Here is a 15,450-nt window from a genome sequence, read left to right as displayed (position 1 = left end):
AGTGCATGCCGGTACAGAGGTTAGAAGAGGCATTGATCCCTTGGAACTGGTGTTAAGAACTGGTTGTGAGCCCTTGTGAGAACTGAACCTGGGTCCTCTGAAAGAATCAAAAGCACTCTTAGCTCTCTGGCCTCCATCTTTTACTTTTTAATGTTGGTAATATTTCCTAATAGCATTAGTAGAATTACTACTTTATCATTTCACTATTGGATGCACACAGTGTGTCTTCAAATATAATTTCCAAAGAAGGGTATCAGTATTGTTAGGTGAAGTTCAACATTTCTTTGCAAGCCCTCCTCCAGAGTATTCAACTGAAGGTGATTAAAAAACATTATTTCTATTGTCAGTTAAATAAATGCTTTTAAAAATAATTTCTTATGATTATATCACTAACTTGACACCCAGTTATATTAATTTTCTTTTATTTGAGGTCTTTTTTTTCATTTGGAGACAGTTGTTTTAGTTTATTTTCAGTTTTTAGGGATTATTTTGTTTCTTTTTGCTTTGTTTATAGTATGTAAAAATATTTCCATGGTTTCCAATTAAGTAACCATTTTAGATCTATTTTATTTTTACATATATGAGCATTTTGCCTGCATGTATGTCTGTGTGCCATGTGCTTACATGTGGAGGTGGGATGAGGGAGTTGGATCCCTTGGAACTGAAGTTATGGACGATTTTGAGACACCACATGGAGGCTTGGGAACCCGATCTGGGTCCTCTCCAAGAACAATATGTACTTTTATTCTAGGAGCCATCTGTCTAGCTCCTTGGGTTTCAAATTTTAAACTACATCTTCATTTCTGTCCCTTCAGCACTTTTTATTCCTTCTAATTTGAGTAGCCACTTTTATTAGTTTTTGGTTCATGCAAATACAAGCAACTACATGTGTATCTGTTCATTTAAATGTACTGTAGTTCAGTCTTCATCCATTGAAGGACGTCTGGATTGTTTCCAGTTTGGATTAATAGAAGTGAAGCTGCTTTAAACACTTGGATGTTGGTTTTATTTGGACAACAGTTTTTATTTCCTTTGAATCGTTGTTTAAGAGTCTAGTTATTGAATCATATGAAAAATACTTTTTTTTTTTTTAAAGATTTATTTATTTATCATGTATACCGTGTTCTGCCTGTATGTCTGCCTGCAGGCCAGAAGAGGGCACCAGATCCAGATCTTATTATGGATGGTTGTGAGCTACCATGTGGTTGCTGGGAATTGAACTCAGGACCTCTGGAAGAGCAGGCAGTGCTCTTAACCGCTGAGCCATCACTCCAGCCCGAAAAATACTTTTGTAAGAAACTGTAATAGGTCCCCTCCCCCACCCCTGCCGGGGGAGGGGAACCGGCAGCCGTGGCTGCTGGGGCCGACGGGGTCGGTCGTCGTCATGGAATACCCGTGGGATGATCTGACCCTGGCCTTCTCCCGCACGTCCATGTTCCCCTTTTTTGACGTCGCCCACTACCTGGTGTCGGTGATGGCGCTGAGGCAGTGGCCAGGAGCAGCGGCAGTGGCGTGGAGCAATCCCGTGTCCAGCTGGTTGAGTGCTATGCTCCACTGCTTTGGTGGAGGAATTTTGTCCTGTGTACTGCTTGCAGAGCCTCCAGTGAAGTTCCTTACAAACCACACGAATATTTTACTGGCTTCTTCAATCTGGTATATTGTATTTTTTTGCCCACGTGACCTAGTTTCCCAGGGCTATTCATATCTACCTATTCAGCTCCTGGCTGCGGGAATGAAGGAAGTGACCAGAACTTGGAAAATAGTAGGTGGAGTCACACATGCTAATAGCTATTACAAAAATGGCTGGATAGTCATGATAGCTATTGGATGGGCCCGAGGTGCAGGGGGTGTTATTGTCACATCTTGTGAACAGTTGCTAAAAGGAGATTGGAAACCAAAAGGTGATGAGTGGCTGAAGATGTCCTTCCCCTCCAAGGTGACGCTGCTGGGGTCAATCATCTTCACTTTCCAGCAGACCAAGCATCTGGCAGTGTCAAAGCATGATCTCATGTTCCTTTACACCTTCTTTCTCGTGACCATAAAGGTAACTATGATGGTGACAAAGGATTCCACTGTGACTCTTGCTCCCTTTGAGGATACCTTGAGCCGGATGCTGTTTGGCTGGCAGCAGCAGTTTTCAATGAGTGAAAAGCAAACGGAATCAAAACCGTCTTCCAATGGTACTACCTCGTCAGCATCCAAGCCCACCATAGAGGATCTGGATGATGCTAAGAGGCTTGCCAAGAAAGAAGACTGACGATTTTGCCTGAGCTTAGGAGGCAAACGGGGAAGAGTTACTTATTTGAGTTAGAGTGTGGTCGTGTTTCTACGTAAATGACGTGATGTAGGCTTCTCTGTGAGGATAGGGGAGACAGGAAGGAAGAGATGCTTTGCTTCAGGTACACCACTCTGTCGATAGTAACTCTTGGGGTCACGAGTATATCATGTGAATTTATTTTTCTGGTGTAAGAGATTCTCATAATTATTTGAATAGTTTTATATAGATAAAACGATACTTTTTTAAATGGTAGAAAACTTTTGTTCACTTGTTACTACAAAATTCTAAGGCTTTCACACTTATAAAATTCAGTATTTTTTTCACTTTTTGAATGATTCTAATTGTGTTTTAATTCTGTAGAATTAAACTTTTACTTTATATTTCCAGTACAATTCCTGTATATAGAGGACAGTTCCTATTTAAATTTGAACATGGAGAACTTTTGCTAACTAATTTTTAACTGAAAATAAACCGATAGTGTATATATGGTGTATACATTTGTTTTTATATTTCTTACTCACATTAAAAATACCTGAAATTTAATTTATTTTAAAGTATTATTTTTCAGTGAGACCACACTGTTAATTTGAGTCTCAGTTTGAAGTTTTTTCATGCTCTTGTTTTAAGAACTACTTTCTCCTCAGGAAAGCAGGGTTATAATTTGTGTGTATCTTTTTCTTTTTGCAACAAAAGTCTCACTCTGTAGCTTAGACTGGCCTCAATCTCCTCCTACCTCGGCCTCCCAAGTGCTGGGATTATGAGCACAGGCCACCATGCCAGGCCAGGGTGTCAAATGTCGTTCGTATGTTCCTCCTGACTCAATTGGTCTGAATATGCATGTCTCAGTGATTCAACAAAAAGTATTGTCATGGCTGACAATGTCTCCTTCTGCCCCTCTCTTCTGTGACCACTGCTTCGGGTGTTCACTTGACTGTCTGTTGTGGGTTTGCACATGGTGTTTTTGTTGAATTGACATGGACACGTATTGCTAGTTTTATCTTCAGTGAAAACCACTTTTATGTGAACATGCTCAGCTCCCATGAGAACTGCCTGTGCACATTTGATTTCAACCACAGAACCTAACCTCACATGCTAGACTACTTGAATGAAGTAATACAACATGAAATCTGGTTTCTCATCGACAAAATAAAAAGAAAACAAGAAAATGTATTAAAAAAAAAAAAAAAAAAGAAACTGTAATAGACACCTAGAATGACTGTACGATTTCACACTTACATTAGTGTACAAATATTCCAGTTTCTCTGAGTTCTTTTTATTCTTGTTGCACTTGTTTATTTGTTTATATTTATTGTTAGTGTGTGTGTGTGTGTGTGTGTGTGTGTGTGTATGTGTATCTGTCTGTCTGTCTATACACATGTATGTGGAAACAATCGAGAGTCAGTTCTCTCCAACCATGTGGGTCTTGGGGATTGAATTCAGGTCATCATGCATTGAGCCATGTCAGCATCCACAGTTTCTCTGAATTCATAATAGCCTTTGCTGCTGTCATTGGTTTATAATTTTAGCTGTCTTGATAGATATGTAATGATAACTGATTGTGGAAGTTTGTAATGGCTAATGGTGATGCACATGTTTTTATTCATGTGTTTATCTGCCCCCTGTATGTACCCAATGAAATGTTACTCATGTCTTGCCTGTTTTCTGATTGAACTGTTTGCTTTTCTTTTTTTTAAACCTAATCATTATGAATACTTGAATGCCCTATATGTAAGTCCTTTTAAAAATATAGGTTCTCTCAGACTGTATCTTGTCATTTTATCCTTTCAATAGAATCTTTCTCAGAGCAAAAATTTAATTTTTCTATGGCCTGATTTTTGCTTTTATAGATTTTTGTTTTTTGTGTAAGAACTTGGCTGGGATTTAGAGACAGAAGAATTGTATATTGTGGATAGTAATATAATTAGTGTATAGCTGTTATGGAAAACAATACAGAGGGAGGTCTCTCAAAAAATTTTGCAGTCCAGCAGCCTCACCCCTGGGTGTATAAAAGTCATTACATCAAAGAGATACCCACATACCTGTTTATTGCAGCACTAGTCACAGGAACCAGAATTATAGTCAGCCAAGATGTCATCAGCAGATGAATGGATTTTAAAAAGAGGTATATGGGGGCTGAGATGGCTCAGTGGTTAAGAACACTTGATGCTCTTGCAGAGGACTGGAGTTTTATTCCCAGCACCCACATGGCTCACAGTCATCTATAACTTCAGTCTCAAGGGTTCTAATGCCCTCTTCTGACCTCCAAGGCATCCACACACAAATGGCATTCACACACAGATATACACCTATACACACAGATTTTTTAAAAGATGTGTGGGGCTTGGGGAGGAGAGATACTGTTTAACTATAAAAAGGATGAGATTCTGCCATTGCAGCAACATAACTGAAGCTGGAGGGCATTATGCTAAGTAAAATCAATTAGGTGCAGAGAGACAAATACTGCAGAAGCTAAAGACATTAATCAAACAGTAGTAGATGGTAGTGTAACAGTTAATAGAGGCTAGATCAGTTGCTGTAGTTCTCATATGTTACAAAAATGGGGAACTAATCCAAAGCAGTTCACTGTACATTTCAAAATGACTGAAAGAAAGAGTTGGCTTCCCAAGATCATAGGCATGATAGTATTTGAGGGGATAGAAGGGCTGAATACTCTGCTTTGATCATTATACATTGTATGCTTATGTAGACTTGATTTATAAAGTTGTGGTCTCATAAGTGAGTACAAATACTATATGTTAATTGAAATAATAGAAACTCTGGAGCTGGAAGATGGCTCAGTGGTCAAGGAGAGCACTTGCTACTCAAAGAGGACCCGTGTTCCATTTCCAGCACTCATGTTTGATGACGCACAACTACCTGGAACTCCAGCTGTGCATGTGCACACACGCACGCACGCACGCACGCACGCACGCACGCACATGAATCTAATCTCCCCCTCCCCTGCAAACAAAACAAAACAAAACAGAAACACAAAAAACCCCCAAGCTTCTAGAGGTTTGTCTTTTTTATTTTTTTTTAGCCAGGCTGACTTCATTCTTTTCTGTAGTTCTCATTTTTGGTTTGATTTTTTACTGTAATTTTTGTTTTACTTTTTATTTTTTGTCATATTCATGCTTACATTTCTTTTCTCTCCTAGCTTCTTAGGGTGGAAGCTTAGGTGATTCATTTTAAATTTTTTCTGATTTTCTAATGTGTATTTAACACTTATAAGATTTTTTAAAATTTTTTTATCTATTTCAAAATATTTCTGTGTTTATTCTGAGGCTTCTTTGATTTGTGTAGTATTTGGAACTGTGTTGTTTAATCTTAAATATTTAAGATTTTCCAGCTATCTTCTATGAATGATTATAATTAATTCCACGGGGGTCTGTGAGCATGCTGTGTACAAGTTTCTGTTCTTTTGTTACTTTTAAAGATATATATGTTTTAAATATATCTTTAAAAGTAGAAAGACAGTTTGACTATGAATCCCTAAGCTTATTTTTTGTGTGTCTTAAATTTTTCTGATTTATTATATTTGGGTCTAAAATAAAGTTGTCATAAAGCCTTGTGATGTATTTTTCTTATAAATGTCTTGATATTTTTACCTGCATGCTAAAGACATTAAAACAAACAACAACAAAGCCAAGCAGGGCACAGTTCGAGTACTCCTCTATTCCTAGGGGCAGGTGGGTATGTGGTTCCTTGTTAGCCTGGTCTATATAGAGAATTCCAGGCCAGCCAGAGCTACATAGACGCCCTCTCAAACAAACCAACCAACCAGTAGCCTGTGTGGCACCTTCTTGGTACGTTTCCCTAGCATGCTGTGTGTTCTTGCACTATGGATTCAAGTTTAATTTAGGAAGATTCGCTTGAAGCGTGACTTGGACTATTTAATCCTTTGCCTGCTTTGTATGTGTGTGATTATTTCCATTTACTTTCTGACCTGTTTTTCTCTTTTGTTTGTTTGTTTTTTCAAGACAGGGTTTCTCTATGTACGAGTTCTGGAACTTGCCTTGTCGACCAGGCTATCCTTGAACTTGTAGAGATCTGCATGCCTAGGCCTTCCAACTGCTGGAATTAAAGGCATGCACCACCACCACCTGGCATTTCTGGACTTTTTTTGAGAGGGATACTTTTGGGGAGACATTTTTATAATTTAGTTTGGGGGTTTTTTGTTTGCTTTTTTTTTTTTCCTTTCTAAAAACAAACCCAAAAGACAAGTTTTCTTCCCCATTTGTGACTCTTACTGGCTGTTCCTATTATCTGGCCATACTTTTCTGAGATGTTCCAATTTTGACTTCTTTTTTAAATTTACGTTTTTTTTGTGTATATGGGTGTTTTGACTGCATGTATGTTGGTGCACTGCTTTTGTGTGTGCCTGTGGAGACCAGAAGAGGGCTGGCCTTAGCGATGGTTGTGAGCTGCTCTGTGGCCCAGGCCCTCTTGAGAGCAGCCTGTCTGGACGGTTGAGCGAGCCCGCCAGCCCCAGGTTTGCTGCTGTTTTCTTAGTTTCCTTTAAGTCTTTTCAAAATACTCAGGAACATTTTATATCTTCATTTTACTTGATTGCTCTGGAAGATTTTATTATATGTTAGATTACTATTTTTCTTCCAGTGTCTTTTGGTAGGTTTTTATTTCATTCTCGTTTTTCCCTGGTAGCGAAGGAAAAACTGTGGGAGGAAGGAATGGGCAAGTGTCATTTTGAGCTTTGGGATTCAAGGCCTAAGTTACAACTCTAAGTTACAAATTGTTTTTACCAACTGTTACTGTTTGGAAATGAACAGTACAGCATTTCTTCCAAACCCTTCCCTTCCTTTGCCTTATGTCTTTGTGTTCTGCAGAGGACTCGGTTAGTATTTGCAGTTACGGGGATTTGAAGGCTGTGTCACCTGGATCTCTGCCTACTGAGTTCTCGTTATTTTTGCTTTCATAGGTTGTTTTGTTTTTCCTGTTCTCTGCACGGTCCTTTTCTGGGTATGTCTTTGTCTTTCTCAGAGTTAGAGACTATTAGAAATCCAGGATCAGCACGTGAATGTGGTCCAGTTCCCTTGGAAATTTCCTGTGTTTATCTATATCTTGGAGCCTGTGAAGGACATTATCTGACTTTATCCAGTTCTCAGATTGTCTGCTCTTGCCAGGATTTGAACTTGTTCATTTCTTTGTGAAGGATAGACCTTTCTTTGTTTTTATGTAAGTGGCTTCTTTTTAATTAATGTAATTAGTATTTTTCCATAGGTGTGTGTGTGTGTGTGTGTTTTAGACCCCATTTGAGAACTCTTATTTTTTTTTTAGCACTTACTGTAGGCAGATGTTTCTGTCCCTCCAGCTTGCTCCCAAATAAACACACAGAGACTTGTTAGTAATTGTGAAGGCCCAGCCAATAGCTTAGGCTTGTTCCTGACTATCTCTTAGAACTTAAATTAGCCCATCTCTGGTCACCTGTGTGTTGCCATGTGACTCATGGTTTTACCTCTTTTCTTGCCTGTTCTCTCTCTGGTGCTGGGAACTTCGCCAGTCCTCCCAGAGCTCTCTCTGTCTGGCTCCCTGCCTATACCTCCTGCCTCGCTATTGGCCATTAGCTTTTTAGTAAACCAATTAGAAGATGCCTGGCTTGAGGACACATCTTCACAGTGTTATTCCATGACAGTTTGTAACAGTGTTTGATTATCTTCTTTATATTTCTACTTGTTTATTGTGTTATCATTTGAATGAGAAGTGAAGAGCTGTCCATCTTATGTACTGCTGTATACTTGGAACCTAGTACACTGTCTTGCCCAAGGCAGGACTCGGTGTATATTTGTGGAATAAACAATTCTGGCATATGCTACCACCTTAATTGCCAAGTATTTGGAAGTGAGTCTAAACTTCTGCAGCAGCAAGTATTTGATTTAGGTTAAAGCTGTGGGCTCTACTTTTGATAGCTGGAAATATTAAAAATTGACAAGGTTTGGGCCTTAGTTTGCATTATGAGTTAAAGTATTTTATTGTATACCTTTGTTTCAATTAACTTATGCTATTAAAAACAGATTGTAGGCCGGGCGTTGGTGGCGCACGCCTTTAATCCCAGCACTCGGGAGGCAGAGCCAGGCGGATCTCTGTGAGTTCGAGGCCAGCCTGGGCTACCAAGTGAGTTCCAGGAAAGGTGCAAAGCTACACAGAGAAACCCTGTCTCGAAAAACTTTAAAAAAAAAAAAAAAAAAAAAAAACAGATTGTAAAGCTGGGCATTGGTGGTGCACACCTTTAATCCCTGCACTCAGGAGGCAAAGGCAGGCAGATCTCTGAGTTTGAGGCCAGCCTGGTCTACAGAGTGAGTCCCAGGACAGGCTCCAAAGCTACACAGAGAAACCTTGTCTCAGAAAACAATAGATTGTGATCTCATTGTCCACAGATATCCGTTTTTCTTTTGTTATGGCATTAATTACCTTAAAATGTTCATTGGTAATGGAAGCTCTACCCATTGGTGGTGTAGAACTGTTTATAAAAGAAATACAGCATCTTTATTCCTTGATTTCCATGCTATTTTTTATTTCAAATTCCAGCTCACTGGCTTTCAGATGTGTGTAGTGTGCTTTGATCAGTCACCCCCCCTTTCCTCCTCACCAAATTACCCTCTTCTACTTTCAGCCCTTTTCCAATTCTAAGTTCTACATATGAGAGAAAACGTACATGCATGTCTGTCTTTGTGAGTATGGTTTATTTTACTCCATGTGTGGAAAATGTATTTTGGGGGGATAGTGGCTCATGGTTTGTAATCCTAGTACTTGGAAGGCTTATGTTGAAGAATTCCTAGGAATTCAAGCTCAACCTAGGCTATAGAGAAGTTTTCTGTTTCAAAACGAACCAGACAACCGTCACTGTACGTATTTGTGGGATGTAATGTATTTCAGTACAGGTGTACAGTGTGCAATGCTTAAATCATAGGACTTGCCATGCCTGCCACCTCAGACGTCTATCATTTCTTGTTGGTGGCAACATCCAAAATTCTAGTGATTTTTAATAGTAAGTGTTGTAATCAGTAGTTGTCCTACCCTGCTGTTTTGAACGTTAGGCGGTATTCTTCCTAACAAAGTACATCCCTGTACCTGTTAACCATGCTCTCTGAATCCTTCATTTCTCCACAGTTCTCATAAGCCCTGGTATCTACTGTTTTCTTCTTCTTTGAGGTGAACTTGTTTTCTGTGTGCTGTTGTACAGGATGAAGATTATGCATGGTCTCTGAATGAAGGATGTGACAGCTCCACATATGACTGCAGTTATTTCTTGATTTCTTACATGTATAAACAGTGTTGCCCTTTACTTACTGCTGTGTAGTGAACAATTTCCAATGATTGATTAAAGTTAGGGTTTTGTGTATATAGTGGTTACTTGGTGTTGCGTAACATAAACATGTCATATTTTTCCTAATCTCGGTTGTTAGGCTTCTTACAAATTGCTGTTAAATTGTGCTATGATGCACGTGGATGATTAATTAATACCTTCTAGATTGTTTTGTAGGTTAAGTTCCGAGAAGTGGAATAATTCTTTGAATTTGTAGTATGTGATTAAATACCCTGTGTAGTCAGATTCCGTGGATTTAAATCCTTATTTAGATATATATATTCGGGCCAATCCATTTTTCTGTGTTCAGTTTCTAAATCAATACTTTTTTTTTTTTTAAAGATTTATTTATTATGTATACAGAGGAGGGTGCCAGATCTCATTACAGATGGTTGTGAGCCACCATGTGGTTGCTGGGAATTGAACTCAGGACCTCTGGAAGAGCAGTCGGTGCTCTTAACCTCTGAGCCATCTCTCCAGCCCTAAATCAATACTTTTAAAGAAGATAGTTTACAATAGAAAGCAGTCAGAAGACTTAGATACCATAGCACCATGGCTGTAGTTCTTGTCGTTTTCATTTCATAGCTAACATGTTTGAATTGATTTTGATATAGTGTGCTAGAATTGTGTCATGAAAAGTTCTATTAATTTGCATAGCTACTGCAAAACAGAGTATCATTTTGCAAAGCTTTAGTTGATGTTTTAATTCAGAAATATATGTTTTTGATGATGTGGCCTCAGATTTTAAAGACAGATGCATGCCTTTGAATCCTCAGTATTTGGTTAATACTGATTTTATGTGTTTGGGTTTTTGCCTGTTGTTATGTGATTATTTATATTTAAGTAATTTAAATATTTAGATTTTTATTTACCTTTTGTATTTTATGTTTTCTGTATCTGTTCTAATTGATTGCCTCTTAATTTAGTTTGAATTCTTTTTTACATTCATAGAATATGTATATGAAGGTAGTTCTCATGGGACTGGAGAAATGGATCCGTGGTTAAAGAACACTTGTTTCTTTTTAGTGGTCCTGGGTTCAGTTCTCAGCACCCATATGGTAGCTAACAACCATCTGTAACTCTAGTTCTGTGGCTTGGATGTTCTTTTCTGCCCTCTGTGAGCACCAGATACACACATGGTGTGCATACATATACGCACGCAAACACCCAGACATATCAGATAAAAATAAGTCTTTTTTTAAGCCGGGTGGTGGTGGCATACGCCTTTAATCCCAGCACTCGGGAGGCAGAGGCAGGCGAATCTCTGTGAGTTTGAGGCCAGCTTCGGCTACAGAGTGAGTTCCAGGAAAGGCGCAAAGCTACGCAGAGAAACCCTGTTTCAAAAAACCCCTGTTTTTTTTTTTTTTTTTTTTTAAGTTATTCACTTGTTATAATAAATCTATTATTTGTGGTAGTATAAATATATAATTCATTTGCTCATTTATTAAGCTCTTTTCTCTGCTAGGTATACAGCTAATATTCTAAAAATATACTTTTTATTTTTAGAATAATTACAGACTGCAGAAAAGCTGCAAAGATTATTTTCCTTAAGCAGTTTCTCCTACTGCTAACATTTATTATTTCCATGATCAATTTGTCCCAACAAAGATACAAACATTGGTATGTTACTACTAACTAAACTTGACATTGTATTTAGATCTCACTACTTTCCCCAGAAGCGTTTCTTACTCATCCAGGGTCTCATCCAAGAAGCAGCATTACATTTAGTTGCCTTGTTTCCTTTCTCTTCCTGATAAGTGACAGTGTCTCCAGTCTTTTTTGGTGTTTTTGTTTGTTTGTTGCTTTCTTTTTTTTTTTTTTTTTTGGTTTTTCGAGACAGGGTTTCTCTGTGTAGCTTTGCGCCTTTCCTGGAGCTCACTTGGTAGCCCAGGCTGGCCTCGAACTCACAGAGATCCACCTGGCTCTGCCTCCCGAGTGCTGGGATTAAAGGCGTGCGCCACCAACGCCCGGCTGTTTGTTGCTTTCTAAAGTTTTAAAGATTTATTTATTTTGTTTTTTGTGTGTTGTGTTTTGTTCACATGTATGTCTGTGTACTACATGTGTGTCTAGTGCCTGTGGAGGTCAGAAGAGCATGTGAGATCCCCTGAGCTGGGGTCATGGATGGTTGTGAGCCTCCATGTGGATGCTGACAATTGAACACTGGTCCTCTGCAAGAACAAGTTCTTTCAATCACCGAGCCATCTCTCCATCCTTGCTTATTTTTCACTCAGTGTTTGGAAGAATGCTAGTCATGTATTTTATTCAGTTTCTCAGTTTGGGTTTGTGAGATGTTTTTCTTGTGGTTGTATTAGGGTTATTTTTAGTGGTATGGACTCTGGGTATTATTTTATACTTCTTGTTATAGCCTCATAATACAGTCTTTATTTTGTTTCTATTCCTTTCCAGCCTCTTTTATACTTCTAGGTTGACTCTTTCTTGGCCCAGTATTCTTTCTGTACTACCTTTTTTTTTTTTTTTTTTAAATTAAAAACATATATGAGTGCTCCATCAGCTTTGTGCCAGAAGAGGGCATCAGATTCCCACTGTAGATGGTTGTGTTCACATGCAGTTGCTGGGAATTGACTTCAAGACCTCTGGAAGAGCAGCCAGTGCTCTTAACCTAAGCCGAGCCATCTCTCTAGCCCCCAGTATTTCTTTTTATGGTTTATATGCTGTACTCTTTCAAACTGCAAACATTGTATAACTGTGTTAGTTTCAGTAGTTTTATAATGGTGGATTCTTCCTGGTTTTGCCCATTGATTTTCACTTACTATTTTCATCACTCACTTCTTTGTTCTTTTCTTTATTCCAGGAACATTTTAGTGGATAAACCAAATGATCAATCTTCCAGATGGTCTTCTGAGAGCAACTATCCTCCCCAGGTAAGATTACATGCAGCACCTGAGACTGCTTAAAAGTCAGACTAGAAGGGCACTTGCTCACTTGGTATCAGTTATCTGCTAGAACCCATTCAGAGTTTGTTGATTTTTGTCTTTGTGATGATGAGCTACATTTTCTTTTTGGTCTGTTAATTTTTATTTTATAGGTTAAACAATGTGGGATTTGATGAGACACTTTTGAAAATTTAAATTCTGATTTATTTTTATGTATTATTAAGGATGCAGAATTAAGCTGTTTTTGTTTTGTTCTTTTAAAAAAAATCTTATGAGGAAAATGTTAGAGAACTGACTAGAGTGCTTGTATTTGTTTTAATCTGAGCCAAAGTTATGTTACATTCAAATCATTCTGCAGATGTGTAAGGAAATGGTAGTAAGCTGAACTTTGACTGAGGGGCCTTTGAGAAAAGTCAGCATAGTTCATTACATTATTATCCTTGTAATCTTTTAAAACTTACATTTCTCATTTATTTATTTATGTATGCGTGTGTTGAATGTGAGTGCATATGTGCATGTGGAGATGTGAGGAGGAATTATGGGAGTCCGTTCTCTCCTTCTATCACATGGCTTTTGCAAACACCTTTACCTTCTAAGCCATCTCGCTGGCTGAGTTTGCTGTGTTAAAATAGCATACTTAGAAGGTGTTATGGCCATGAGCCATGCTTTTTTTCCTTGCTAAGTAGTGCTATCGTTAAAAAGGATCATTATTTCATTATACACTTTCAGTGTATAATGCTTCGGGTGTAATAGGTACATTTATAGTGCCTATATCCTTGAAGGTGTGATAAAGTAGGTGGGTAAACTTAATGTAGTAGAATTCATGGGAGCTTAGTTTTGTTGCTGTACCTATTTGGGTCATTTGAAACACTACCACTATATTATGTTCTTAGACCAAAGATTGTATTTTTTTTTTACTTTGACATTATTACTGAAATTATGATAATAAATTTTACTATGAAGTTCCCATTCAACTATATTTTAAAGGTAGTAGCATTTAATATTTTTAATATATTTCTTTCTCATTCATTAAAAAATTATTTAGTAAGTACTCAAGAGTTATCAAGTTAGGTATTGGTAGTAGAGCTGTGAAATATTTTCTCTGTTCTTGATGAATTAAAAAAAAATGCTGATTCAGTTAACATTCCATCTATTGAGTCCATAGGATAGAAGTAACCTATATCTTTTGTAATTATTAAGATTAATTTAATTTTGAAATTAATAACATGTAATCAATTTGTCTTAGTTGTAATTATGTCTCAAATCTGAGATTCCTTGTGGCCAATCTCAAAGGACATGAGCAATCTAGTTTTATTTATTGTATAGAATAGGCACAATTTTGGTGTATAGATAAATAGCGAGAAGTTTTGTGCTCTTCGTGGTTGTTGGCTATAAAGCTTGTTATTGACTGCATGTGTGCTTAAGGTTTATGAAAGCTAGGACCCTAACATAACTCAGACTGAGGATAAGCATGAGACAGAAGAAATCCTTGGCTCTGGGGACAGTAGGAGAAGCTGCAGAACTACTGCACAGGACAAGATGAAGAAATCCCATCTGTGAGAGCTCATGGTGGAGTGGTGGTCTTGTTCATATTTGGCATGACTAAATTTCCAGAACCTCCAGAAGTTAGAGAGTGTGGTTACAAGTGACAATGTTTGGCCAGTGCTTTAGGGAGACATGGGGTCTCTGGGGCTGGTTCTCTTAATGCCTAGGCCTCAAGTAGTCTCCACAAATCTACTGAAGGAAAGTGAGTGGTATGTACTCGGCAAGAGCCAGAAATCCTGTACCTGTAAGTAAAAAGTAGTAGAAACCTGCAAAAACTTTAGATGTGGAATTCAAAGTACTAAATGACCCTGAAATTACAGCCAATCATATTTAGATAATGAAAAGATACTTGGAAGGAATAGGAAATTTTAAGACATAATCTAGTTGACTTGTGAAAGAAGCAACTGAAACGTCTATAAATGATAATCATAATAACAAATCCATTTGACCAGTCTTTCCATTAAAGATAAACTTCAAGTTGATTCTGAATCATCTATAAAGATTAAGTATAGCATGAATGAAAGCCTATCAATGCTTTAGGATAGTATTTTACTTTTTTTTCAAATCAAATCAAATACATTTTATAGTTTTTGTTAATGCTTCCATAGAAAATATGTTTTTTGAGAGGACTTATGAATACTCTGGGGCTGTTTAAAATGTAGATGCAGTTACAGGTGTCTTAATTGCTTTAAGATTACTTTATAACATTTCTACTGCAATTTTATGTTCCTTTCAAAGTAGTTTTAAGGAAATGTATGATTATTGAATATTGCTATTTACTTTGGAGGCCTGAAGGTAACTGAAGTATATTAACAAACAGCTAGCTTTTCTTCTTCTTCTTCTTCTTTTTTTTTTTTTTTTTTTTTTGGTTTTTCGAGACAGGGTTTCTCTGTGTAGCTTTTGCGCCTTTCCTGGGACTCACTTGGTAGCCCAGGCTGGCCTCGAACTCACAGAGATCCGCCTGGCTCTGCCTCCCGAGTGCTGGGATTAAAGGCGTGCGCCACCACTGCCCGGCTCCTCCTCCTCCTCCTCCTCCTCCTCCTCCTCCTCCTCCTCCTCCTCCTCCTCTTCTTCTTCTTCTTCTTCTTCTTTCTTTTTCTCTCTCCCTTCCCCTCTCCCTCCCTTCTCCCCCTCCCTCCTTCTCTCTCTCCCCTCCCCCCCCCTCTTATATAACCTCTTCTGATCAAAAAACCATAGTGATTACGCACTGCTGCTGGGATGGAGATGTATAGCGGGGAATGTTTTAGCTTACACACAAACTCAGATTCTTCTTCAGTTTGATGAACCATGACATGACTATAATAGCATTTGCCAAGGAAGGAAGGAGATGTAAGTTTGTGAAAGGGCCATTGTGTATATTGTATAATATCATTCTATGTATATATTTCTTTCCTTTGTGTTTTTTGAGACAA

At 38.1% G+C, this 15,450-nt stretch overlaps 1 protein-coding gene and 1 pseudogene across 4 annotated transcripts in view; both read left to right on the top strand.

Moving 5' to 3' along the window:
* The window catches only part of Mkln1 (muskelin 1), a 141,234-nt gene that overhangs the window by 26,466 nt on the left and 99,318 nt on the right, over window positions 1-15,450 (top strand). For all 3 annotated transcript variants that reach the window (XM_006979423.4, XM_042273007.2, XM_076565979.1), the window contains one exon: window positions 12,412-12,481. In XM_006979423.4, coding sequence (XP_006979485.1) covers window positions 12,412-12,481 — 70 coding nt within the window. The remainder of the gene's footprint in view (window positions 1-12,411; window positions 12,482-15,450) is intronic.
* LOC102908028 (trimeric intracellular cation channel type B pseudogene) lies at window positions 1,326-3,491 on the top strand (annotated as a pseudogene). The gene has a single exon (XR_013049552.1). The product of XR_013049552.1 is annotated as a trimeric intracellular cation channel type B pseudogene (transcript).

Source organism: Peromyscus maniculatus, chromosome 3 (assembly GCF_049852395.1).
Source record: "Peromyscus maniculatus bairdii isolate BWxNUB_F1_BW_parent chromosome 3, HU_Pman_BW_mat_3.1, whole genome shotgun sequence".
NCBI classification, from domain to species: Eukaryota; Metazoa; Chordata; class Mammalia; order Rodentia; family Cricetidae; genus Peromyscus; species Peromyscus maniculatus.
This window is presented reverse-complemented; position numbering and strand designations above follow the sequence as displayed.